The following is a 26,447-nucleotide window of genomic DNA, read 5'->3' on the forward strand; positions in this document are numbered from 1 at the left end:
CCATGGTTGAGCTTCTAGGTCACAGGTTAGCATGTGTATTGAAGTCCTTCAAACAGAATAACTTTAGTTTTCTGCTGCTTTGTGAGTTGTGTTTTAGTTGTCAGGAATGGTCACAGAACACAAGACATTTCTTGGTGTTTATACGCACAAGAAATCTGTACCATATTGAAAAACAAGGCCTGCAAGAGGAGCTTTTCCTTTCAGAGAAAAACAAATAGGAAGCTTATTTGATGATAAGGGGTGTGGCGCAAAGCATAGAGAAGTAAAATTTCATAATATGATGTAAAAAACTTCTGAGGAGGGAAGCCTGGCTTGGGTTGATGGAAGACAACAACAGGTTTACTGAACATACTGGTATTTTTCTTCCTTCAAAAAACCAAGCAACCAAGCCCAACAACAACCAAACACTCAGAATGAAGGAAATTTGTTTAAGAAAAAGGTTTGAAGTAATGATTTTTTTTTTTTGTATCAAGTAATGTTTTATAATTACAATATGTAATTGTAAGTTCAGATATTATGCTACACACCTTTCTAAAAGAAATATTTGTAGGCACCTATCTGGGATGACTATTTTCTCTCCATACAAATAAATGCTCAATGAATTCAAGTACAGGCTCTGACTGGAAAATTATGACCTTGCATAGGTTCTTCCAAAATTGCTCTGGTGATGTATTTAAGAAACAAATTATTTCGCTTTTCCACATTCTTTGAGCATGTGTTGTAGGCAGTTTAAGCTGTTTTACTTAAATTTCTTCATTAAAAGAAAAATCCCTGGTATTTAGCTCTTAGGAAGGATTTGGTGGGTAATAACTTTGTAAGTTGATTTTTAGAAACTGTTTTAATCCCCAAAATGTATTCCTCTACAGTGCCTATTGTCTAACACTTTTTAGAGTAAATAACTGCAATTTACATTGGAATGAAATTGATCAGGCAACCAACAGAATATTGGTTTCTATTTAACTCCATGAAAAATGCTGTATAATAATGTGTGTCCTTGATAAAGGCTAAAGGTTTTGTCATTGACTTTGTGTGGTTAAAATGTGAGGGGGGACAGCTGGGGTCATGGAATGAATGAAATGTCTCCTCCTTCTCTTGCACCCCAGAGCCTGTGTTCAGAATCCCAGCAATGAAGGGGAAGCTGGCAGGGTGACAGCTGTGCTACTCTTATGGAAATAGAATTTTGTTACTTCTGATTATTTGTAAATTGGTTTCTTGTTGTCACTGTCTCAACTGAATTAAAACAGACATAGGGGAGATATCAATATAAAAGGAAAGCCTATTATTTTTTTCACTTATTTTTTCTGTCTGTCCCCTTGTATGTTTCATGAAGCAAATAGAGACATAGAAAACTTCCAATTTTGGCAGTAAGAAGTGTGTAGAAAAACTTTCTACATTATCTGAAAGACTTGTGACATTTGAACCTAAACATATAGGTTTAGCAACATTTATATATGATATCCCAGTCACATGACACTTTTGGTTTTAGCTGTTGTTATTGCACTGTCACTGTTGCTTTTTTGAATTACTGCTTTCAGGCAGTGTGCTGTTATGGCTCTGCTGCATTGGAGAGAAGACAAGAGCACTGTAAAAAAAACTTCTTCAAAAGTCTGTGGACCTCCTGAAACCAAGGAGTTTTCAGTCCCTCTGGCTCTCTGCACTCTTTGCTAAATGCTGCTATCTGTAGTGAATGCTAGCCTTCATTGAAACGGTTCTCTTTGTGCCCAAAGGGTGGCAGATTCTGTTTCTCAGAAACCTGAGTCTTTCACAAGCAAAAATGAACTGTCTCCATATCTCTTGAGACCCTAAATGATCGATTTTTAGCTGGTAGAGAAAGTCACTGATAATTACAGTTGGCAGCAGAGCTTCCCTTGAGATAATAGCTGGTGCTCCCTCCTATTGAAGTGTTACTTCTACCTGTGTTTGCCTTGATCTTCTTGAACCTTTATTGAATCAGGACCTTGGTGTGATGGTGATTTGATCTTTGTTCCAGGTACTCCAGGAAGTGCTGATGCAGTGGGGTGGTGCAACCTGCAGAGTTCAGGGACAATGCATGGGGGGGGGGGTGGGTTTTTTGGTGTGTTTTCTGTTGTGTGTTGGATTTTTAGGTTTGCAGTGTTTAGCAATGGAACAGACAGCTAACCAACCAAATGGTTTTTTGCCAAGTGGACACTAAAATGACCAACTCTGATTTAATCAGTTATACAGGCACATGGATGCCAGAAAATGTACTGTATTTGGAAGCTTTTAACACAAACATTTCAGACTACACTGCAGTGGTCACAACTGAGCAAATGTCATGCTGAAAAGGCAAAAGAGGTTCTGGCAGCATTTGCAACACGTAAAATGCTTCATGGAATTAGACTCCTTGATTTTGAACAAGGGTTATTGCTGAAGACAAATGAAAGTTCATCTGGGGGAAGCCATTCCCTCAAGAAAATAATCTTATACCGTAATGGCTGTTGGTGCCCGAGAGCCTGCTGGCTGTGAGTGAATTGTGTCATCAGGAGAGATGAGTCACTTGGCAGTCCCTAGAGCCAAGGATAAATTGTTTCTGTGATGACTGTGGTGCCTCCTAGAGAGATGCGTTATTTAAAATGGAAACAATCTACAATTTACATGCAGATGGTTACAACTCTAGAGTGGAAAAACAAAATCAATTTTTCTTCATTACAATGAATTTGTAATTAATTGTAGAATTGTTTTAATTTTTTTTCCTACTAGATTGCTCTAATTTTCTTGCTCACTCTGTGGTTTGTTCTCTCCTTAGAACATGGTGTTTTGTATTGAAATGAGTTATTTCTTTGAATTTTCTACTCTTCTTTCCTGCTACTTCCAAGGTTAATAAATAATTTTCATCGTAAGGAAAAGTAATGTGACAAAGAAGCAAGATGGGCACTGTTACTTTGGAAGAAAGTGTCTCTCTGACTGCTTTATTACAAAGATTTCATAGGAAAAATCAGAAGGTAGCTGTAAATTGAAAAAAATTGAAAATATATTCTCAAAGGGGCATGTTAGATGCAGAAGAGTTATGTTGTTATTGGAGATGTCAAGTATTAAGCTTGTTTCTAAGTAGTTATGTGCTTCATGGTGTAGTCCATTTTTTTCAAGACTTGACTAGTTTTCCCTGCTAACTAGAAAGGAAACTTTTTGCTAATAAAATAGTCTGGCTGCATTTTGAATGACAAATGAATTACACTTGCACAAGTTTTGTGTTTACAGAATGTGTGATCAGTACTCAGGCATGCTTATTGCACTCAGGGTTTCACAAAGATTATATTGACAATTACAAGTGGCATGTGAAGTATTCAGAGCAGCAACAAAACTAACACTGCATAAGTTTTGGAAGTCAAGAAGGAAGGCAAATTACCTCTTCTCAAGCACCTGGATGCTTAAAACCTCCAGATGCTTTGCCTCATTCAGCTAATTATTTCTGAGAGGTGGCCACAAAAGTCGTGTTGTGTATTGCCTCTGTGGAAGAGGGTTGCTTCAACACCTCTGCATATAAGGAAGGACCTGTAATATTTAACCCTACATACCTAGGGTTGCAAGTGGGTTTTTTTACAGTATTGTGTTTGTGAAATTAACTACAAGTTCCCAGCTGTTCAAAACTTTGGTCCAGAATCTATGTAGAATTCCTGGTACATCTAAGTTTCTTGAAGTGTTGGTATCATGATCAAATAGCCTCTTTGTAATCACATGTGGTAGAAACCTGAAGTCTTCTAAACATTTCAGTTTCGGATGTGAGAAGTTTTGTAAATGACAAATTCTGCCCCTGCTCAGACTTGTCTCATCGAAAGTGGATGTGGATTTCTTGATTGCTATTTTAGTGTTTATTTTGTATATGTTTTCTCCCCTTTTTAATTGTGTGAGGTCAGTAATTACAGTGATTACTGGATTTGTTTAGTCTGGTCTAGAATTGTTTCTGATAGCAAACATCAAACAAAAAGAGGGAAAGCACAGTGGATTCCAACTAGCATTCACATATATGATGGATGATCAAAGTATAATCTTTCATTGGTGTCTTCTGTTATTTGTGGTGGTCTGGGTTTTAAGTGTGCAGATTAGGCATATTTATTCAAATTTAGAACTTGAACAAGTAGTCTGATCTTTTTGTACACTAGCAACCACAGTTCTCACCTCCAGTAATCAGTAACTGAGAGGTCCTCAGTATTTACTGATCAAAAACTTTATCTTTTCAGTCCAATTCTCAATTATCAGCTGAGGTGAAAAGGTAATACATAAATTTAACAATACCTCTTATGGAAGCAAACATTGCAAACAGAACAGTGAGCAGTATGGTACTGTTAAAGCAGATACACTCTTGTACATGAGACCTGTTATTTGAGTGGATTGCTACCTGGTTTGTGCTATTAATCATGCATGTTTAATTGGTATCATCTCCTGCATTTTCCTATAAAAAGTCTTCTATTATGATGAACAGTCTTCAGAGACTTCTTGTACAGTATATATTACAGCAGCTTTTAATGTGTTTTGCTTTATTTCTTTTTTAGGAAAGCTAAGGGTTGTGAGTCACCCTTCCTATAAAGGAAGCTGTTACAACAGAATTAAACTGCATCAAGTAATGTTTTGGTTATGTCAGTGAGCCACCTCTGAGTGTCTGTCATCAGAAAACTGTTTCTGAAATCCTGCCTGAAATGCTGCAGCAGTGGTCTTGAAGGCTGCTCTGAGCACCGCACAGCTGAATAGGCAGGGCATGGTGAGGGAGGTGTTATTTATTTATTTATGATTTCAGTTAAAGCCTTTGAAATGCTTGCTCACTTCATCTCTCTCAAGTCAGTTTGGGAAGCTCTGTGGAAAGGGCAGTGTAGCAGTAGAAGGAGGGCTGACTTCTGTTCCTAAAATGAAAGCTAGAGTTAGGGGATGCTTGTTGAATCCTGGCTTCCTAACTGCAGTATTCCTGACTGCACCTGACACAACAGGGCTCTGAGGTGAGATCTGCTTGGACCCTGTTCTGCAGCAGCACTGCAGAGAAGCTGTTTGCAGAGGTGGAGATGATGGGTTTTCTCCAGAGGGAAGTTTTCCTAGGGCAGCATCCTTTGGGCTGTCCTGCCTGTCAGAAGGAGCCTTGGTCTCTTGGCCCTGTGGTTGCCAAGCAAGGGCAGGGCCCTATCCCAGCAGGGCTGTGTGCTAGGTACCTTGATAGCACACAGGTGTTTTTGGGAGTTCCTTCTCCAACTACTGTCTAGGTTCTCCATAGATGCCTAAAGCAGTCTCCTGTACTGTTAGCAGCCAAATGCTTGAAGAAAATGACAAACCTAAATGCCTAAGCTGGGTATGTATAATGCTGTTAACTTTTACAAGAAAACTGAAGCATTACTCATTTATTTGAAATTTGTTAGGCTGTAGATTAGATGCACAGGGCACATCTGACCCAAAAGATAGAGTCAGAAGATCTGCCAAGGTTGGGGATTTTTGGTGTGTCTGCATTTATTTCTATAGCTGATTGTTTTCTTCTCTTGAATTTCCTGCTGTTGGTTTTTCCTAGCCTGGCATAAGGTTTTATCACACTTCAGGGAGGGGAAGGTAGCCCTGAAGCTCCAGAGTATGCATCTGGTTTCACAGAGAGATTTCCTCTGGAAATGCTGTATGAGAAGCAATCTCACTGCAGGTATTAATGTGTTTCTGTGGGTGACAGCCTTGTTGAGTCAAAGGGAGATTAATGTAGCTCAGAAATCTAAGTAGTATTTGTCAGCTTGCAGTCTGTAGTTTTGAATGGTATTTGTCAGTTTGCAGTGTGTAATTTGTTTACTTCTGTAGACAGACAAGATAAGTGATCGAATCCTATAAACATCTGATTCTGGTATCCAACAAATATTTAAGCAGTAAAGCACAATACTAAATAAATATGACTTGATATCCAGGCTTGATGCATATCTTGTACAACATTGTTGTGGAGGTAAAGGTGAAAGAAAAGGTATAAGAAGGTGACAGCCTTTCCCTGAGTACTTACTGGTTTGAATTGGGCTTAGGGTTGCATGAAGAGTTTTGGTATTTGATAGCTCAGTGTTGGTAGCTATGGCGAGGAGTTCAACATTGTTCAGATTAATAGTGTGGGAATGGTTGTGCAACCTCTGCCACAAATATCTCTCTTCTGAGCTATGTATTTAACACCAGTGCACTTTAACTAGGGGAGAGCAGTAACTGCATCTGGCAGGTTGTTTCTTAATGGTCTCAACTTGACCAAGGATCAAATCCAAGCATGCCTGTGAAAAACCTAATCTACTGCTGTAATGGGGACCTCTGATCTTCTTGTACCTCTGTTCTGCAGAATGTATGCCCTCATCTGTACAGCTTTGTGCTGGCTGAATTGATAACAGTGAGATCCTGACTGTGTGAAGATTGTCTGTGTCCCTTTGTCTAACATGGTAAGCTAGTCATCCTGCAGGTCAGGAGATTGAGGATGGAGAGGAATACACTAATAAAACTGTGGGTGTGTGTGAATTTAATTATAAACTGCTCTACATATTTCATACTGTAAGAGTGCAAAGGACAATGATTGTGTTTTACTTGTATTTTCCTGCAGCCAACTAGTCGTGTGGTATGTTTTTGTTTCATGTGCTACTGCTCTGCTTTATTTTTAAGGGCATAATGGAGGTTGATTTACAGCACATCTAATGGATGTTCTGCAGATCCTTCTAAACTAAATGTCTGTTGTATGTTTTTCTGTGGTTTTGTGGGACTTCAGAGCTGTCTGTGTTCTTATTTACTTTAGCTCATTGCTGTCAGCAGTGGGAGTGGGCAACCTGTGGACAATAGGATCACGCATATATGTGCATAATGGTTTTTATTTCAGCATCAGGACTGTTTTGTGCAAGTTTGATCTCTTTTACTAGTAGTCTATCTCAGTAAGGGAGCTCAAGATACTGCAGTGTATAATATGTCAAGTAACAGCATGGTATCCACTGAGCACATGCAGTGATGTGCACAGTGATGACACAAAAGTTGTGCTAATGACACCACTGCCTCTGTCCATCCTTTGTTGGAAGAGAAGGCATCTTTCTCTGCAGAAGACACAGAAGGGGGGAGCAGTAGATGGGTGTTGCAATGTCAGTGGCAGCAAGGGAGGCTGAGCAGAGGGCTTGGTGTCAGTGCCTCAGCAGGGACTGGTGGGTGCAGCCTCAGGGCTTTGAGCCATGGTTGCTCTCTTCTGCCTCCCCCTTGTTTCCTATCCATGCCATGCTGGCCTATGAGGTGAGGAGTATCCTCCTGGATCCCTGCTTCAGCGAGCCATTGCTCAGCTCCAGAAGAAAGCAGTTAAGTTCTTGTGCTGCCTTGAGTTTGCTCCTGTGATCTGGCTTCCATGATTCATACTCCTGCTTGCCAACTGGAGTTAGCGTAAGGCTTAATTAAATGTGTAAAACATTTTGAACTTAGTGAGTCATTTTCCTGAAATATGCTGCATGGAGTTGGCAGACTTGCCCACCTTTTTAGTTCTCAGAGCCAGCTTTGAATAAAGAATTGACTTTGAGCAGGTGAGGTATTTGGTGTGCATGCTGTCAGCTTTGAAGCATCTGTGTAAAAAGAATATTTAATAATTTAAAAATGCTCAAGATGAACAGATGTATACTTAGTGTGCAAATGAAGAATATGGGTTTTTTGTTTGCTTTGTGTTATAAAACTTGAAAACTCAAGAGGTTTTGATGTCTGGATAAGGCTTATACAATCTTATTGATGAAGAAGCTAGGCTGAATCCAGTTTTGTCCCTGGAGCCCTCCAGGTTTCTGGATTTGAAACAGGAATTGAAAAACTCATCTTCCTTCTAGATAGGTAAGCAGGAGTTCTCATGCACATTAGAAGATCAGCCAGGAGTCTCTGACATTGTTATACCTGGATCCGCATTTTGATTTTTTTAACTCTTTGGTTTTGCAGTAAGCTCATTTGTAAATGTAGCTTTGTGAATATTTTCGGATGTAACTGGCAAGGAATAAAACTTTCTGGAATGTTTGAATTGTGAGAAAAGAGATTTTAAGTTCAGCTTCTGCATGGAATAACTGTTTATCTCTTTACATGATGAGTCACTGTTGTGACTGATTAGATCAGTACAAAATTATCCTTCTTTAGTCTTTTTATTAGTTTTTGCCTGTAGTGGTGTTCGCAGGGGTCCCAGGACGAGGGAAGAGATGAGAATCTTGACTCCATATTTCAGAAGGCTGATTTATTATTTTATGATGCATATTATATTAAAAGAAAATAATATCTTTAAACTATCATAAAAAGAATAGAAGAAAGGATTTCATCAGGAGGCTAGCAAGGAAAGAAAAGAATGGAATGATAATAAAATCTTGTGACTGACCAGAGTCTGAGACAGCTGGACTGTGATTGGCCATTAATTAAGAACAACCATATGAGACCAATCAAAGATGCACCTGTTGTATTCCACAGCAGCAGATAATTATTGTTCACATTTCGTTTCTGAAGCCTCTCAGCTTCTCAGGAGAAAAAGATCCTAAGGAAAGGATTTTTCATAAAATATGTCTGTGACATATTCCCAGTTCTACTTTTTTTTTTTTAACTATTCTCCTAAGTTGGTCTATCAGCTTTGGGGGAAAATTTGACCAGGCTTCTTTGAAAAGCCTGTAATATGCATTTAGTTCTAAATCGTATAGACTGGAACACACTGGGGGGACCTGAGTTTTTCATATTTAACTCTCCTAATAGTATAGATGCTAATTAACAGTACACTGGGCTCTGATTGCAGGTACAGAGTGGTTTGGTATGGCAACTCATTGCTTCTCTTGCCCATGAAATGCTTTATCTTCAAACCAGAGCTCACTTTCTGCAATATGTAGAGCTATGGGAAGTTCTTGCTGCAGGTTTGAAGTGATGACTTCATCAGTTTGCCAGGTTTGGTGCTGTGACTGTGGTGGTTCTGGGAAGGTGCTGTGAGGGCATTGGCACAGCATATTCTAAACTGACTCTTAACTCCCACCCACTGTGCCTGGAGTTGGAGGTCTCCTGGCTATTGCAGAATGAGTTGAAGCAGGCTTAAATGTTGCTTTTATGCTATTTTGCGTGGGTTTTATGATTGTGTGGGGTTTTTTTAAATTTTTTTGGGGGGGGTTTGTGTAGTTTTGGGTTTTTTTGTGGGGGGACAGGTTTGATGTTTTGTGGTTAAGTAATCTGTATCTGGTACCTGTTCTCTAAATATTACTACCAATCTTTGCCTTCAAGGTATTACTTGAACTCTTTCATTGTATTTCTAAGTATCTTGGTGGCTTTTAAAAGCACATTGCAAGCATAGTTACAGGCAGCAAATGGCCAAAACAACTGCTACCATCTGGTTGGTGGCTTAAACAACTGTGACTCTCAGAGACTGCTTTGTGAGCCTTCTTTTCCTCTGGCTTTTCTTATGACTCAGTTATAAATGTTGGGTACAGGTGCTTCTGGAAGCTGCTTCTTTGCTGTAGATATTAAAGGAGAAATCTTGTCAATCTACAGGGCCTCCTCTTAAATTTGATAACTTGTGCCAGGCATAGTATTCATTACACTTGCTGGAAGTCTTGGACTTCATTTTGGCTGCTAGAAGGCCAGCTATAAACTTACTTAGAAGTCACTGACCGGCAAGAAAAGCATGTGTGCAGAACCAATGCTTCCAATGTACTTGTGAGGCTGATTTTAGCAGAGAATTTTCCCTTGAAAAGACACAGATTCTCAGCTGTACAGCTTGACTGATGTGAGGCCCTGGGAGATAAGTGGATCATTAAAATACTGTTTTGCCTAGCTCCTTCCTTCTGCCTGTTTTTTCTTCTTTAACTAATATGGATGGGCCTTGCATGAAGCATTGGAAGAGCTGCTTTTTATGAGATGAAGCAGCTCTGGGTTCCTGGCTGACAGCTGGGGGAAGCATTTAATGGCACAGTAAGTGCTGTATGAGGCAGATGCTGACAGCATGAGAAGCAGAATAAGTCTCTAGCTGCCTGGAAATAATGGCTTGTGCAATTCTGAACAGGAAATCTAACTTGGATTAGGGTGTTTCTTTCATAATAATAAAAAACTCTGGAGGATGGGGGAGCACCTGCAAATCCTCTTCAACAAAGAATATAAGTGTTGGATGCCTTCCCTGTGGTATCTGCAGGGTGATTGCAGTCTGAATCTCTATCTGCAGCTGACAGGAAAATTGGATTTTTTTATCACAGGGGATGGAGAAACCCTTTGAGATTTTTTTTTTTTTTTTTTTTTGCCAGAGTATCTGGAGATGTATTGGAAAAATTGGGGGAGCTCTTCCTGCACTGTTTCTTTTAGCTGTTATTTCTTTGGGAGTTATACTTAGGCATCATGCTATGTCCAGATATACTGTTGATCACTTGAATTTAGGGTCACTAACTTGCATTGTTAAAATTATTTCACCTCTCTGCAAAAATAAAGGAAATTTAATATTGTGTAGTAGAACTGATATTTTTTTTCTTTTAGGCTTTCCACAGATGAACAAGATAAATGGTTTCAGAAAATACAGTGATAACTGGAGTTTTACTTGATTTTGTGACTCTTTATTTTAAAGATAAGAAATACTGTAAGATTAGCTTATTAGGGTTGGGAATGCATAGTGTTTTTTCACAAGTCTCCTTGCTTATGTTGTCATCAACACCAAACTCCCCTTTAGCCCTGTATCTGGCATAGAATTTGTTTCTGGGCCTGAATAGCAGATTTTTCTGATGAAACTCATGTCTGAAGACTCTGTACTGCAGCTTTTTAAGGGAGAGATAGTTGTCCTCTCTATGAGGAAAGGAGATTTGCCTTAGGGCCCAAAGTGTGACATGGAAACTTCAAGAATAGGTTTTTTTCCCCCTCCTGCTATTGTCTGTATTAATTAGGAACAAGTCAAGAGTTTGGCAAGCTGTTTATGGGCAGTCAGGCGACTGCTGATCTGAGCACCTGAATCCATCTGCACATTGTGGATGGCAAGTTATTGTGATCCAATGATCTATTCAAGACTGAAATGAGTAACGTAGTAGTTTATTCTTTCTGAAACATCTTTTGCTTCATATATAGCAGTATAAATACTAGACTAAATCTGAGAAATAGAAGGAAAAGATCTTGCTGTGTGACTTTTCCAATTCTTACTGCAAAGCCAATGTGTGAGACCAGAACCAACTTTCCTCATGGTTTTGAAGACATGGAATGAGCATAACTCCTTCCCCTTGTGAGTGTCTTGAGGAGGCTGACTGCCCTTTGCTGCTTCAGTCTCTATGAATTAGCAGAAATAGCTGGTGACTGAAGATGGCACCAGCTCTATACAAGGGATTAAATAACTTTCATCATGTGTTGCTGTGGCACAACATGAAATTTCAGAGGCCTACCAGTACTTAGTGTTCTGACAGTAGATGTGAATTTTGTTTAAGGAAAGCAGAGATCTGAGGTTTCTGAGTCTCGCCCTGATGACATGAATTCAGACATACTCAGGTCAATAACCTTTTTAGTTAGGTCTTGTGGTACTTGGAAACATTCATAGGCAAAAGGGCCAAATGAAGCCAAGTGTCTGCTGGGCACCTCTGTCTGATATAGGATGGGTTGCCTCTCCTATCCTGTGTCTATATTAGTCACAAACATCTTAAGTAACTGGGTTGTGGGTTTGGTTTTTTTAATTTTATTTTTTTGGTGGGGGTGAGGTAGAAATGACTCAGGCACATTGTGTGCGCTTTGTCTTTTATCTGAATACATCGTATTCTTGTAAAAGTGCACACGGAAATAAATTCAGATAACATGATGTGCATTTCCTACCAGCTGCTGCTCTGCAGCTGGTTGTGATATTTCTGCAGCTGTGGGACAGAAAAGTTCAGTTTCAGGAGTAGATGGGTGATGACAGCATGAGCTTTAGCTAATGAGTGTGTACTCTGTGTGGAGACCCTAACCCATACTACTTAGCATGTATTGCAACGTTTTCTTGAACTAGCTAGATTAGCTAGAGGCTGGCAAATGAACTGCAATCCCATCTCCTAAGTGGGGTGGGGACATGACAAGACCATCCCAGCTTCACAAGAACACATGTTAAAAACAAAGCATGTCGTTTGTTAATGTTTGTCCATGAGAACAGAAATCTGTTTTTATTCTTGTTCTCTGACCACTATGCAAGCCTGGCCCTTAGTAATCTCGAAGGAAAATGCAGTGCTTTGCGAATACCTGTTCCCGGTATCCCTACATGCCTGCACTCGGCCATGCTGGGGCAGGACTGACACCTAGTGTGGGCTGCGTAGAACTGAACATTCAAGTCACGAAGCTACTGCGAAGCTCAATGAAATTTACTGTGACCTTTGGATGTCACAAAGCTTTTGATATGTAAGTTTTCAGTTTGGACATCTGACAGCTCATCTTTCCAGCTGCTAGAAGAGATGCTGCTGCTGTAGTGGGGAACCATGGCAGCTGGAAGGTGTGGTCCCTTTTTTACCTGACTGCCTTTCTCAGCTGGCTGATTTTAGGCCATCAGACACATTTCTGCATTATGTAAGACAGTAATTCACTGTATTTTCTACAGGTGGAACTGCCTCAGTCATGTTACTCATACTTTAAGAATTGAAAATTGTGCTTATACCGCTGGCATTAATGCAATACTGTGCCTTTTAATAAGTGGTAACTCTGGAGTGTCTTACCCTCTTGAAGAAAAGAGAATAGGTCTTGGAAGGTTGAAACAAATCCAAAAAGCAGGGTGAAACTTAACCAGTTATGTATTTCTAGTATTGAACTTAAGCTACTCCAAAGCTTCCAGATAATTTTTTTCATATCTATGTTTTGAACTGCTGTGATGTGTCTTGTATCTCTACACCATAATAAATTGGATGCAGTGTAACTCTGTTGCAGATGATAATGCTGAGTTTTGTAATGGAAAACAACTATCATAGGTGTAATTATTTACTTTTTTGTAGCAAGACTTTAATTCTCTGGGTAGATGCACCCCAGCCAAGTATTCAAAGAAAGAGATAATCCTTACTCCAGATCCTGCCTCTGAAACATGCCCTAGCTTATAATTATCTCATTTCTGCCACAGAGTCTGAGTCACATCTGACTTTGGACTGACTTCTTTGAGCTTGTAGTTCATCCATTTTGCCTTGTTAGTGCTTGCTTCCAACCCAAATTATTTCATCAATGGGAATTTTAGCCTGTTTCCCTTCTGCTCTTGCTTCAAACAGTGAGGAAGGAGTTCTGTTTCTTAAATCATACCCTGCTGTTTCAATGGAAGGCTCAAGGGGGGTGCTGGTTGTTTATTAACCAAATAAGAAAGCACACTTTCAACTCCAGTGTTTGGAACACCATGACAGCAGTGTTGCCATCCACAGTAACTGGTGCAGCACAGGGATCTGACAGGGAGGCTGGCACTGGGCAGCCTGAGTACAGCTGCAGTTTACCTTTGACAGGGTGGGCATGAAGTGTGGGGTGCTGTGACTGGCTGACATATGTTAGTCCCAGGGTCATAGACCTCAGTTCAGGTCAATGGAAAGCTGACCTGAAAGCAGGAATTTTGATATTTGTGGAATATGCATTCATTTTAAGTCTTTAAATTTGTTTGTCTTGGCAATTACATCTCTTAGTTCTGCTTGTGAGATCTATAGCACCTTATTTTAAGGAGCAGCAGCAGTGCCACAAAGGGTAGCTTTTTATGGGATTTGGAGCATGTTTCTTTCCATGAGATGGGTGCCTTGGGAAGAAATGCACTGGGAAGGAGGGACTGACCACCTCATCTTGTGCTTGGCTACCTCTGCCAAAAAGCCACTTCTAATGCCACTATGGTGCAGCAAGATCCTTGTTTTGCAATGCAAGCCATAACCTGTAACCAGCCCAAGGGAATTATTTCAGGGTAATGAGGAAGCTTGTGAAGCTTGCAGTAACTTCATCCAACAGCAGAGGTCTGTCTTGTTCGGGAAAAGGGTTTTCATCCGTTAAGAAGGAATCATTGTATGAGAATTTGGGTAGCTTTTCAGTCATTTTTAGGGTGGAGTTTTCTTTTTGGTTCTTTGAATACTAATTTAAAGTTATTTTAATGATAAGAACGGACCCAAAAGTGCAGTGTGCACTTAAATGAATCACATGTGCAGTAGCTGGGGAACTCTGGCGATCACGGAGCTGGTGTGAGAAAAGCTGTAACTGGAATCTGAAGCCTGTGCCCCCTCCCCAGACCCAGCACTGACAGCAGAGATGCAAACTGCTGGCAGATTTTTGGGACTGTGGGAAGTCATATTTTAGGAGTTGGGAAGTGAGCTTGTCCTTCTCTTGTAATTTTCAAGTCAGAATTTAATTCCTTTCTAGAAAGAATATTTGCTTTAGCCAAACCTCAGATATTTGGCTTCCAGTAGGCACAAGTGGATGAAAGTTCATGGCTAATGTTAGACAGGAATTGTTAGAGCAGATGAGTGTAGGTTTTTTTTCTTTGTTATAATTAGCTCATAAAACTACAAAGCTTCTACCAGAATTTGACTTTCAACACGAATCACCTCCAAGTATTCTCCAAATCCAATTATCTGTTACATCTGTGAATGGAGGGATTCTGTACAGTCTAGAAATGGTTTCACAAGATTCTAAAAGCATAGGTCTCTAGTGTGGGTTTTCTGTTACTTAACTCAAACCATCTCTAGTTCATCATTATCTATTAAGGCATGCAATGTTTTCTTCAGCTATTTGCTTGCACTGTTCTGGAATGATATTTTCCTTTAGGTTGTGGTGCTGTTTTCATGGAGCTATTGGAAGCTTATGTTTGATTTTGCTAAAGCTGAATGACTTCAGCCCAAACACATAATTTGCCATTTATGAGTCAGAACTATGATAATTTCTGTGAATCATCCTGTAAAGCATTCTCCAGCTTGGCTAACTACACACCCTACAGATGGTCCTCTTTTTCCCTCTGTCCAAACTTAATGCAAGTTTGCTGTTAATCAATGTTAATTTCAAAATCCTGTCTCCATATTCCTTTGTAATTTTGTAGATAAGAATTTAAGAGGCAACTGAACTGCTCTCTTGCATTACAGACCAAATGTAAAGTTGTAATGGTAGTTCTTTGGGTACTTGTTCATATAGAAATTTTGAAAGGTAAACACAGTGTAAAATTCTGCATAAACTCAGTAACAAAATACATCAAATTTAGTGGAAAGTTTATTCAGTTAAATACAGTCCTGCATTTGCTGATTGTTAACTAAATAGATCTTGCAGTTGCTGAAATCAAGCTGCAGCTTTGGTTGCTCTTTTCTGGTTGTTTTTTTTTTTTTTCTTGTTTAACTGAATGTTGTAAATATAACTTTAGCAATAATGCTGTACTGACAGTTTTGCTGCCTTATTGCTTTTAAAATTCTGGATTCTCTGCATCACCTGAAAGATAAAACTCCTGTGAGAAGCTTTATGTTTTCCAAGCATTAATCCCCTAGGACGTTGTTTTGAATGGACTTTATTTAGCAGAGTTTGTTTTACAATAGGTTATGATCGGCTGCAGAAGTTACTGGAATTATGACAAAGAGTGTTATTGTGCTACCATACATGAAATAAGATAATAAAATCAGTGAGAAGATGGATTTTCTTAAATCCATGAGCAAAGAACTTTTACGTTGTCATTGTGATATTATATTCTACATTCAAGTTTTTGGTACATCCACATAATGTCTTAATAGAAGAATAATAGCATCTTTAATCAGATGAAAAAGCTCTGAAGGTGAAGAGAAAATGGCTTTTATTTTATTTCTTTTTTAAGTCAGTAGCATAGCTATTTCTAGAAATCTCTTTCAAAATGATAGCAGTATGCAGGGATGGCATTGTTGTGCCAAGTACTGTGCCACTGTGGGAGATGCAGAACACAGGCTTTGGAGCATCAATTGTCCTTCTGTTTGTGAAGCACTGGAAGGGGTACTGTAGGCAGGAGGAGGTGAATAGGCAGCACCAGCAGAGCTGTGCCACTGTGCTGATTTTTCTCAGTTGGAACCCTCTTTTCAGTTCCAGTCATTTCACCTTTGAAAAAGTATAGAGAAACATGGTTATTGAGACCAAAAAGTTGGTGGAAAATTATTAGAGTAGTGGAGAGAAATGTATATGGGGAGATGGGAAGAATACGAAATCACTTTTAAATAAGTGTGAAACAGATAGGAGATGGTTCTTTTGGTTCATGTGTTTTTGCTTTTGTGTGGGGAAGAGAAGATCAATTAATGTAAGAAATTACAACTTTTTTCTTCCTTATATGTATGTCTAAAGTGTGCAAGAATCACAAATGAAATTAAAATGCTGATAGATTCAATTGAATACTAATAAACAAAGATAATAGGATTAAGTTTGTATTTTATCCTAAAGAAAATGTGACCTATTTCCAGTTATGAGCTTTTCTGCTTTTCTCCAAGGTCTCTGGCCTAAGTAATGTCTTATTTCTATTTTTATATTCTTTATAGCTATGAACAAGGCATGAGAGTCACCAACACAATATTTTTGCAACTTTGGAAGTGTATGCTTTTAGATACTCTATAAACTCAGAATATTTAAAATGTCAAAAAAACCTGTCCAAGAGACACACTTGTTAGTTAGAGCACTCTAATCATAGGCTGAGATCTTAGCCTGAATCTGAGGCAATCACTTTGGGCAATAGGCTTTCCTGGTTCACCATGCTAAGAAATTGCCCTCAATGTGAGTTAATCTTTACAGTGATTATTGTAATAAGAACAATTTATGGTATGAAAGCTTTTCCATTTTCACATCAGCTGAACTATATAGGTTATTCACTTGAATTTACTCTGCCTATTGGAAAGGTCAGGTGAAGATATGAATCTGTTTTCAAAATAACTTACTAACATGCCATATTTCTAGTATATATCTAAATTTCAGATCTACCATAAGGATATGAAAAACCAATAGAAATCCTAGGCAATTTTAGGTTGCAGCCATAGATGAATCATCAGTTACTCCTCCTGCAGCCATCTTGCCTTTTTTTTCTTTTTGTCTAGTGACTTCGTGTTTATGAAGACATTTTGAGTGCTTCCTTTTTTTTTTTTCCTCCTGCTTTGCTTTGCTTGTCCCCTGAGATGCTGTAAAATGTATTGGGATGCTGTAAAATGTATGCCTAAAACTTGAATCTGGAAGTAGAACGTGTCTACTTCCCAAAAAGCACTGTCTCTCCCTAGAATCCTGGATCCATGTACACGTGTCTGCATGTAAGAGGTCAGAACCATCATACTGGTGGGAAGGTAGTGATTTGACCTGGTACTTCATGAGTTTCTTTTTGCCCACGTACTTCTGACTTAAGTTCTCACTTGGAGTTTTGGAAAGATTGTATTCTTATTAAAATTAAGTAAATAAAAATGTGCTGAATCCTATACTTAAGCGAAAGAAGTGAAAATGTCCAAAGTCCCACTTATTTTGCAAATGAGGTTCTCTTTTTCCAGGCAATCCTAGCAGTGGGCTGCCACAATGAAAGCAGTGGCTCAAAAGCAAAGTATACGGTGCTGAAGGTGCAACTCCAAAAAATTCAGTCCTTGCTCACAAACATTAGAGCAACTTTCTCTCTGTGATCAGAGCTTGAGCATAGAGTGTTATGTCTCCTTTGACATACTACCTGTTGGCATATTATCCTGTTCATCATGATGGCAGTGGTTCCTCTTTGTCTGCTGAAAGTGCCAGATTTAACTTTTTTGATGCTGGAAAGTTAGCCCTGTATGCGAGATGATGATGGAAATGAAATTCCAGTTTGGGGAGCCCTGATAGTTAAGTGTCATATGTAGACAGAAACAGTACTTTAAATTGTTCTGGGTTGCTGAATTATAGTCTCCATTGTTTGTCAAAGAAACCTCTACCTAGAGAGCAATTATATCATACTGAATAGTGATCTTAAACTTAAAAAGAGAGACAAAAGACAAAGCTAGGAGTCAAAATAAACCCCCAACCACCTCCCACCAAACCTACCAAAAACCTGCTTGTCAAGAGACCATTGTGTCCTTTGCATGTTCCCAGTGCTCAGAGCTGTTCTGCTAACCTAGGGTGTTGTACTTATCTGGTGGATATGGTGCATCACAGGCTTGATAGGACTGATTGCAGAACCAGCAGGTGTGTGATACTTCAGAGCTGGGTCATCAGGAGAGCAGAGCTCATCAAGGATACATCTGAGCTTTAAATCTGGCAGAGCTCAGCCATCTGCATGCAGCCTCCTCTAGAATGTGCAGCTGTTCATTTTGCTGCCTTTGCGGCGACTGGACCTTTGCTAGGGACTCCTCATTGTGGGTGAGGAGTGAAACTCCTCTAAAATGTCAGCTGCTTCCTTGATGTTCTTCCTATATGTGAGAAGATGTAACTTGTTTCTGTTCGGAGGGAATTCTTTAAATGTCAAGGTCCTAAGTGCAAGTACTTGCAACGTTTGTACGTCTCAAAAATTAAATTGCTTTGAAAGCTTGATAGTCATGTAACCTTGTCCATGAGTGACTTCTTTGAAGGTCCTTCTCTGAAATGTTGTCCCATGATTCACAATGGACCCTTACAAAGGAGCCCTGGTTTCAATTTCAACCTGAAAATTTAGGGTGCTGTCAAGACTGAGCTCTCACAGCATGGCTGTTGGTGTTGTGCTGCCTAAATCATGCTAGAGCTTCATGACCTGTGATCTGATCTCACATCTTGATACATCTCCTTGACTCAGGCATATTTGAAAGTGTAAACCTTCATTTAGAGGAACAAGTCTCTGACTCTCTGACAATTCTGTTGAAGGGCTGTCTAATGAGAACAGCATTTATTAGGTGACCTGGATTAGATTTCCAAATGTAAGTAATTTCAACTCTATACAGTGTTACAAGCCTCACCTCATCAGTGGAGGTGTTTGATCATTATGGAACATTTAGTGGCATTTATGAAATGAGAGCAAATTACTGCATTAGAATATACTGAAAATACAGTCAGAATTCCTAGTTTCCCTTCTTTGTTTCCACTGATCAACACGTAGAAACTGAAGGGTAAAATGTGACTGGGAATCACCTTACAGTCACCTTTGAACATATGTGGCTTTAGGTAATCAAGTAAACTGCATGTAGAGAAGCATGGTGTCAAGGACTTATTTGTGCCTACAGCCTTTTGTTGTCCTGTTGCACTGTTCATCACTCCCATCCCTTTCTTCTGCCTCCAGCAAGGGGTGCTTCTAGTAGTGGATAGGGTAAATTATAGGGAGACTCTGAGCAGAGCTGCATGTGTATGGACATGGGTATTTTTCTCTGCCAAGTTGCTTAACCCTGTCACCAACCTTCTCATCAATGCAGAGGTGCCCCCCTCTCTTCTTCCAAACTTGAGCTTAGGCCTTGGCTATGGTGGAAATAAGGGAGGGTTATCTCATGTTTTAACTAATGTGAGTTCTTTGTAACCAGGTGCACAGTGTAGAGTCCGAAATAATTTGAACTTGGTTCAAAGCAGATAAAAATCTCAGCAGGGTCATGAATTGTAATGCCTCTTTTGAGGATAATCTGATTTTTGTCTGATGAGGAGGGGAAAAAAAAAAAAAGAGTATGGATTATTGTGAATTTGTGTTACGTATTCCCCCCTCCCAAAAAAAAATCTTGACTCTTGGAAATATTTGCAAAAGACAAAGTTAAACTTTAATAGTTGCTGTGTACTGATGTTGCTTTAAAAGGATTCTGAATAGAAATCAATTTGAAGGTGGCTTGCATTTGTAATAAAGATTTAGAGAAAATGCATGGAGCTGTTTTACCCTTATAAAGGCATAATAATGGAAAATCTTGATTGGACCTTGATCACAGTCTCCAAATTCACAGTAGAACTTGAATCCCTTAAAAACCTTGGCCATAAATCTCCTTAAGCTTTGTGCTACAGTAAGTTTCAGGAAATAAAATACACCTCTCTTTTCTTAAACATTGTCCTCCTTTCCCATTTAGTTACTCCTACATCTAGATCTTTCCCAGCTGTGATGTAGTCATGTATCTTCTTTCTGTTTTTAATTGCAGAGAACTGTTGTTTGGTTGTTTCTGGTACAAAGGTGATGGAGTCATTATTTCATTGAGAGCATCTCAAAGGGTAATTGAAGGATTCTTAGGGCAGCTAGGAGACAAAGCAGGTCCTGTGGAGAAACTAATTCCTTGCTTTTATTGCAGTAGTCCTTGGTATCAGTCCCCCAGGAAACTGCCTTGGTGTTGGGTGTTGGGGAAGGTGTGAGAGGAGAGGGGTTTATGTGAGAGTTGTTTTAAAGGCTTGAGCAGGAATCTGCCAGGCAGTGATGTTTGCTAATTGGAACAAGAGGGGAAAATCAGGCACTCTTGCTGCTGCCTGAAGTGGGCGCTTCCAAGCCTAAATTGCTGTGGGTTTTGGCACCAGTTATTTTCAAAAGGGAGTGGAGTTCTGTTGTCCAAGGTCAGTGCTTTTGACTGTCACTCAGTGCTACCCAGACCACAGGCTTTAGGCTCTGTGGTCTGCTCCCCTGTTTATCCCTCAGAGTGGCTCTTGAGGAGATGGGGTGTGTCAGGACCAAAGAGAAGATTGTACGATTGTACCTTTAGGCTTTTGATGAGTGGGAGGGGAAAGAAAATAGTTTTTCTGTAATCCAAACTTCCTGACCAAATATGCTTAGTTATTTTTAAGCAATTTTGGGGGGAAAAAAGTGTTAAAACACTTGGAATTTCTCTTGAGCTAAGTTACCAATGAGCTGTAAGAGAGTTGGATCAGTCATTTGCTGTGCAGCCCCAGGAAGCTTAAAAAAATTTGCATTAGCTAGTTGTCTGGAGAAATCCTTTCTGCATCAAAAAGGAAAAAAAAAAATCACTTCTCTATGTAATGACTTGAAATAATCGATGGGGAAAAGCTGACAAAAATTGCAGTATTGATTTTTGAGTATGCAGAAACTAACTAGTATTAAACAATTCTCCTGGTGTTTTGAAAGTCTGAATTTGTAAGTCAAAACAGGAGGTAAAATGAAAATTGACAGGACTAACATTTGGCTAGAATTGTTGATAAAATCACTTTTTTTTTTTCCAAATTGTCCTTCTTATTCTTTTTTATCCATGTGAGTTAAAGCAGTGAGGTATTTTATCTTTTCAGATTTGAGTTACTAAGGAAAGGTAACTTCAGTGGGTGTAGAAAAGAGTATTTAATACCACCTACATTTGTATGGAACTCTTTAATATTGGCTCCAATCAAGAGTAACACTGTATTGAAAGAAAAATCTGACCTATATTGTTCTTTAATAGAAAATACTGTATATTTGCTCTCTATGAAGATCTAAATGTAGCCAGAGGATTCCTTCAGTCTTGCACAATTTGCTTATGGGGTAGCTTCCCTTGGGATGCTAATGGCATATTTCTAATATCAATGAGAATTGGTGTTAGATGGGAGCAGACATGCTAAGAACTGTGTAGTTCATAAACAAAAAGAAATAAACAGCAACAACAATTTGAAAAATGGCATTCCTTTTCTTGGTTAGGTCAGAAAGATGAGCTAAGTGTTCATCAATTAATGAAGAGTATTTCATTTAAATTGCCCAGCGAAGCCTGTATAACATGTAACAGCACACTGACTTGAAAAGGGCAGGTAGCTGTGTCTGGAAGGAAAGGTGTTTGTGCACATGGAGTTTGGAGGACTTGTTTGCATGTGAAATGTTGCTTTTAGCTGAGAAGATTGTGAATAAGCAGGGACTGTATGTGTTACATCTGTTCACTGTCAGATTTAACAAAAAGCAATTATCTACCATAGTAACCGTGACAGAATTCAGAATCTATTCTGACATCCAGACGTAGCATTATTTTTAGGTATTTATCTAAAGGTGTGTCTTCAGTCCTCAGTGTTTTTCTTAATTTTAAAGAAATGCTAAACAACAAAAACAACAAAACCACAGCAATTCATAACTACAGCTGAATTCATAACTACTACTACCTTTGACCTTTGCTGTAACACAGCTTTTTTCCAAAATCTGGTTATGTATTAGAAGGCATGGAAGTGTCTTTGTGGTATTTTCAGCTTAAATCTAAATGTTTAGCTTGAGCTCAACTTTAAAGAACTAGATGAATATAGAGTCTGGGATGATTATGTATTATCTCAAAGGAAGGAAGTCTTGAATTCAAGATCTCTTCAAAGTATCTTTATTTGCTCTTATATAGGAAAACCTTGCAACTTTAGTGCATGTAAATTAAGAAATGAAAATGCAGCCAAATAATTACATGGGAAAAATTAAATTCTAAGTAAATGCTGTTAGGCTCTGGAGAATCTCCTAGACAGAAGTTAAAATCCTGAGAAATTATGGAGGCCCTGGTGATCTGGAGTAAGAGTTGTTAAAGTAATATGCTTCTTGGTAATGCATACCCCAAAACCACAGGGTTTTTAAACCTTCAAGGCTTCAAGTTTCAAAATGAAACTTCCCCATTTGCAGGAGAAACTGTTGAGAAAGATGCTATAGCTATGTAGTATATTAGATATACTATAATATTCCTGCTACGTGCATCCAGGTGGATTTTATGGTGTGTTCACCATCCCTTTTTTAGTGGTATCTCGGATTCTTTTCCACCTTACTCAGTATCCAGAGAGAATTTCCTAAGAAATGTTTTTTATAACCTTTATTAAAATTGAACCCAAAGGTTTAAAACATATAACACACCAAATAATTACCTCTTGTCTTGCTTCTTGTGTTCCCCAGTTGTCAGTTTTGGAACAATTTCTTGAAATTGGACTTGGAACTATCTTCTCCATGTTGTTTTGATAGATATCCTCATGGTGCAGGATGCTTCTCAGAAAACTAGTCTGGAATTCTGCATCAGTTTGAATGCCTGATGGTCAGAATAAATACTAGGTCTACTGCTTATCTTCAGCTGTTGGTTAATCACAGTAATTTCTCCTGGGTCTCTCTCTTTCCCCTGACTGATATTTGGACATATGTTGCACTTCTGTTTTGTGGTATCTTCAGTGTGCTGCCTCTCCAGCTGGACTTGGGGTGCATAGGGGCACTGGTTCTCAGAGTTTGGTTCTGCATTTTGCTGCGGTTGTCATTTACCTGTCACATTTGGCCTTGCCTTAAACACCAACTTCTGGAGCTAAGTGTGTGCTGAGCTCTCTTAAACCTCCTTTTTCCTTGGCTTGCCTCAGACCTTGCCACTTGCTGGAGGTTAAGCACACGTGCCTTTGTAGGAGTGGGAACTTGCAGTGACATTTGGTAGGGCTTGTGGTACTGAAGCTCCTGAAGAATGGGCAGCAAGAGGGCCAAAGAACAAACATAGTCCTTGTGGTAAGAAAATTATGCAAATAGCAGAAAAATTATACAGGTAGAGATGGGCTGTTAGAGATTTTGCAGCTTGTGTGAAGTAATATTTATAGTATTAAAACAGGAGATGGAAATTTGAGTGCAACTGGTAATGTTTGGACGAAATTCCTCTCATAGTACGTTTCTGTGTATTCTTACACAGATTGACTCTTCAAACACTAATCAGGGAGTAGCTTGGTCATGGAATGATTTTTTTAAAACTGATTAAACTAGCTGCTTCAGCATGTGCTTAATTCTTAAACATGGGGATTATCCCATTGGCATAAATGGGAGTGAACAGAGTGCTTGAGATCAGATCACCCTACAGCACTTGCTGTTCTAGGACAGCAGTAGCCAGGAGTTATGCAGTATTGCTAGTGTGCTGCTGAGCCCTGTCCTTCCAAATCTGAAGTTTAGTTGCAAATTCACAAAGGGAAGGCAGCAATGGCCATGATTGCTGGTTCCCAAGGTATTGAACCAAACTCAGCATTGGTGTGCTCTATAAATACCTCCATGTGTATCTGTACATAACATCTTTGTGTGAAGTCTCTCTGTGTACAGTTTTTTTCTAAAAACTATTCAGAGGAAATAAGTCTTCCAATGATTTGAAGAGAACACAAATGACAGGCTCTTTCCTGTGCTTGGCTGAATCACATACAGTGTGCTTAATTAACAGGTGCACAGTGACAAGCTGCACTCAGCAGGCAGTGCTGGGTTGTGTTCAGAGTCCTGGACACGGAGTTTCTTCTGTAGCATGGGATTTGAAAGGATCAGTGGGATACTGAGCATCTCTGTGTGTCTTTGATCTTGCAAATTCTTGCCCCTGTATAAGCACCTTCTTTAACTTTGCAGCGCCTTTTTTTAGGGGGCCATGCAGACCTCATACCTGTACTTTTCCTCCTTGTGCTGTCAACACAGCTGAAGTATTCAGCTGGATCTGGAGTGTCTGTATTAGAGCTTGCTTCAAAAATGAGATCCAGCCTAGCTCTTGCCTTTTAATCTGTTGTGGGGCTGGGCTGGTGTTTGGTGACGCATTGGGCTAAGCTGACTGCAGCGAGTTAACAGAGAAGGCAAAAGGTGTCAAGCCCCTGCAGAATGGCTCAAGGACTTGCACTGCCTGACCTGTATCCTGGATGGTGAAAAAAAGATGATAAAGCTGCCTCACAGGAAATTGCAGAAATTTTTCCTTAAAAAGGTAAAGTGCATATTTTTTGTTTGCTTGCTTGCTTTAGTTTGGTTGACGACCAAGTTTGAAAATTGCATTGTTTTTGTGCTGTCAGATTGTGATTTCTTTGTACTCAGATGCCTCAAGCTCTTCTCTCAATGTAATGTTATTCTTGGCTTGTGGTCTGGGACACAATTAATATCCATCAAAAGCAGACTTTCAGCAGCATGCTGCAGGGGTGAGTTTGGTTACAGATACCGTTTACAGGTTCTGTCACCCTGTTGTATCATGCTGCCTTTCAGCAGTGCTCCTTGACTCAGTGGCACTGTATATTCTGAATCTGCCAAGCAATTTAGTGCTAAGTTTTTGCAGTGCAGAAGACAGAATGCTGCTCATTGACTGGTTTACATTTTAAAAAAAATTGGTATTACAAGATATACATAGATGTTAAGTGTAGGTTGTATATTTCCACTCTTTTCTAATATATTCACAGAAATCACTAGAGATATGGATAAAGCTAACGGAATACTGTATACTTTCAGGTAGAACACTATTTAAAACTGAGTTCAAACTTGGTTTAAAACTATCCCTAGATCATATGTCTCTGTAAAGCACTATACCTAGCTAGGTATTGAATGCTGTGGTAATTAGCTGTCTGAAATACCATCCTTTAATTTTAATATCTACATTATCTGGATCTTTTGCTGGCAACATACAAGGATTTATCCCACAGATTTTGGAAACATACTGTGGTGTTTTTTCCTTCCCCCTGCTTCTCATCTCGGCTACTTTTACCCAGGGTTTATTAGTGGTTGATTAGAAGTGCAGTCTCTTTATTCTGTAGAGCATCTCAATTTTCAAGCAGGGCATTTGCAGTTGTAGTCAATTTGAATTTTGTATTTTTACCATGCTGTATAATTTAACATATATGATCTTTCATACTAATATCTGCAATATGGTTCTTCAAAATGAAATATTCAACATGGTTGTATACTAATTAAAACAGTTTTAAAAGGGCACAAGAGAAGACAGTTGAATTTCAATGCAAGTAGATCTGGCACACAGCTCACTGATTTTTGGCTCATTCACAGATGCAGATGGTTGGTTGTACCTTTTTCTCTGGAGTAAAATTTCAGTATTTAAATGTTGATATCACCGTTGGGCTGTCGAACTATCCTTTTAGGGTTTCCTATGCTGACTGAGAAGTGTTTTCCCATTTGCTGGTTTATATATGCCTTAATGATGGCATATCTGATCGAATGGCTGTAGTTTCACTGGTATATATTAACAGTGGTGGATTTTTTGTTATACTCTTGAATATAGGACTGAAAGCACCCAGTCAATTAAAGTGAATTAAAGTGCAAGAGAGAAGAATTATACTGGATTTTATTTTTTAAAGTATTAGAAATTTAACTAAGCTACTAGTCTGAAGTGACAAAGTCGAGGTGGGTACGGCCAAGGTGGTGATGAGTGTAAGTTAACATGATATTAACAGTAGGTTATTGATAGTCTCAGGAGTCCTGTAGCAACTTGCTCTCTCAAAAGGATGTCTGTGTGGTGTCACACAGCAGAAATCATGTATCATTAATGTATCTGTGTTGATTAACGTACATTAATGTGTCATTAATCATCTGTGTTGATGGTTCCTGGTACTTCTCTGGAGGTAGATGGAGTATTTTAAACAACCTGGTTTTATTTGTGATAATGTGCAAAAGAAAATAGTGGCAAACATCTGTAACCCTTCCAAGAGTTATGCACAGGTTCAGTTTGGAGAGGCCTTTTTCCAGATGCTAAGAAAGGGAGGCACCACAGAACAAGTGGCCTGATCTGCCCTAAATCATGTGTGCATACTTTGTGCTTAAGTGAGTGCATGAACTTATTATGACTGCATCAAATTTCTGTCCTATGCCGTCATTTGAATCACAGGAATCAACAAGCCATGTCATCCTAGAGTGTCTGAATATACCATAGCTAGTTAGTATAGAGAATTTTGTTTCTCCTATTCTTTAGTGAGAGTTGTAAGGCTGTGGTTAGAAAAAGTAATCTTCAATAACTAGGAGGTGAATTTGGTGAGTTAAGTGTTTGCATGTTGACTGGGAA

At 39.1% G+C, this 26,447-nt stretch overlaps 1 protein-coding gene across 4 annotated transcripts in view; it reads left to right on the forward strand.

The window, feature by feature from the left end:
• The window catches only part of RPS6KA2 (ribosomal protein S6 kinase A2), a 282,279-nt gene that overhangs the window by 9,296 nt on the left and 246,536 nt on the right, over positions 1 to 26,447 (forward strand). For 2 of the 4 annotated variants that reach the window (XM_077175652.1, XM_077175653.1), the window contains exon 1: positions 23,896 to 24,377. The exons of the other annotated variants lie outside the window; for them this stretch is intronic. Coding sequence is in view for 1 of the 2 variants with exons in the window: in XM_077175653.1 (XP_077031768.1) it covers positions 24,330 to 24,377 (48 nt within the window). In the remaining variant the exon portion in view is untranslated. Of the gene's footprint in view, positions 1 to 23,895; positions 24,378 to 26,447 lie in introns of those variants that run through there. 4 annotated transcript variants of the gene reach the window in all.

Source organism: Agelaius phoeniceus, chromosome 3, assembly GCF_051311805.1.
Source record: "Agelaius phoeniceus isolate bAgePho1 chromosome 3, bAgePho1.hap1, whole genome shotgun sequence".
In the NCBI taxonomy this organism is placed as follows: Eukaryota; Metazoa; Chordata; class Aves; order Passeriformes; family Icteridae; genus Agelaius; species Agelaius phoeniceus.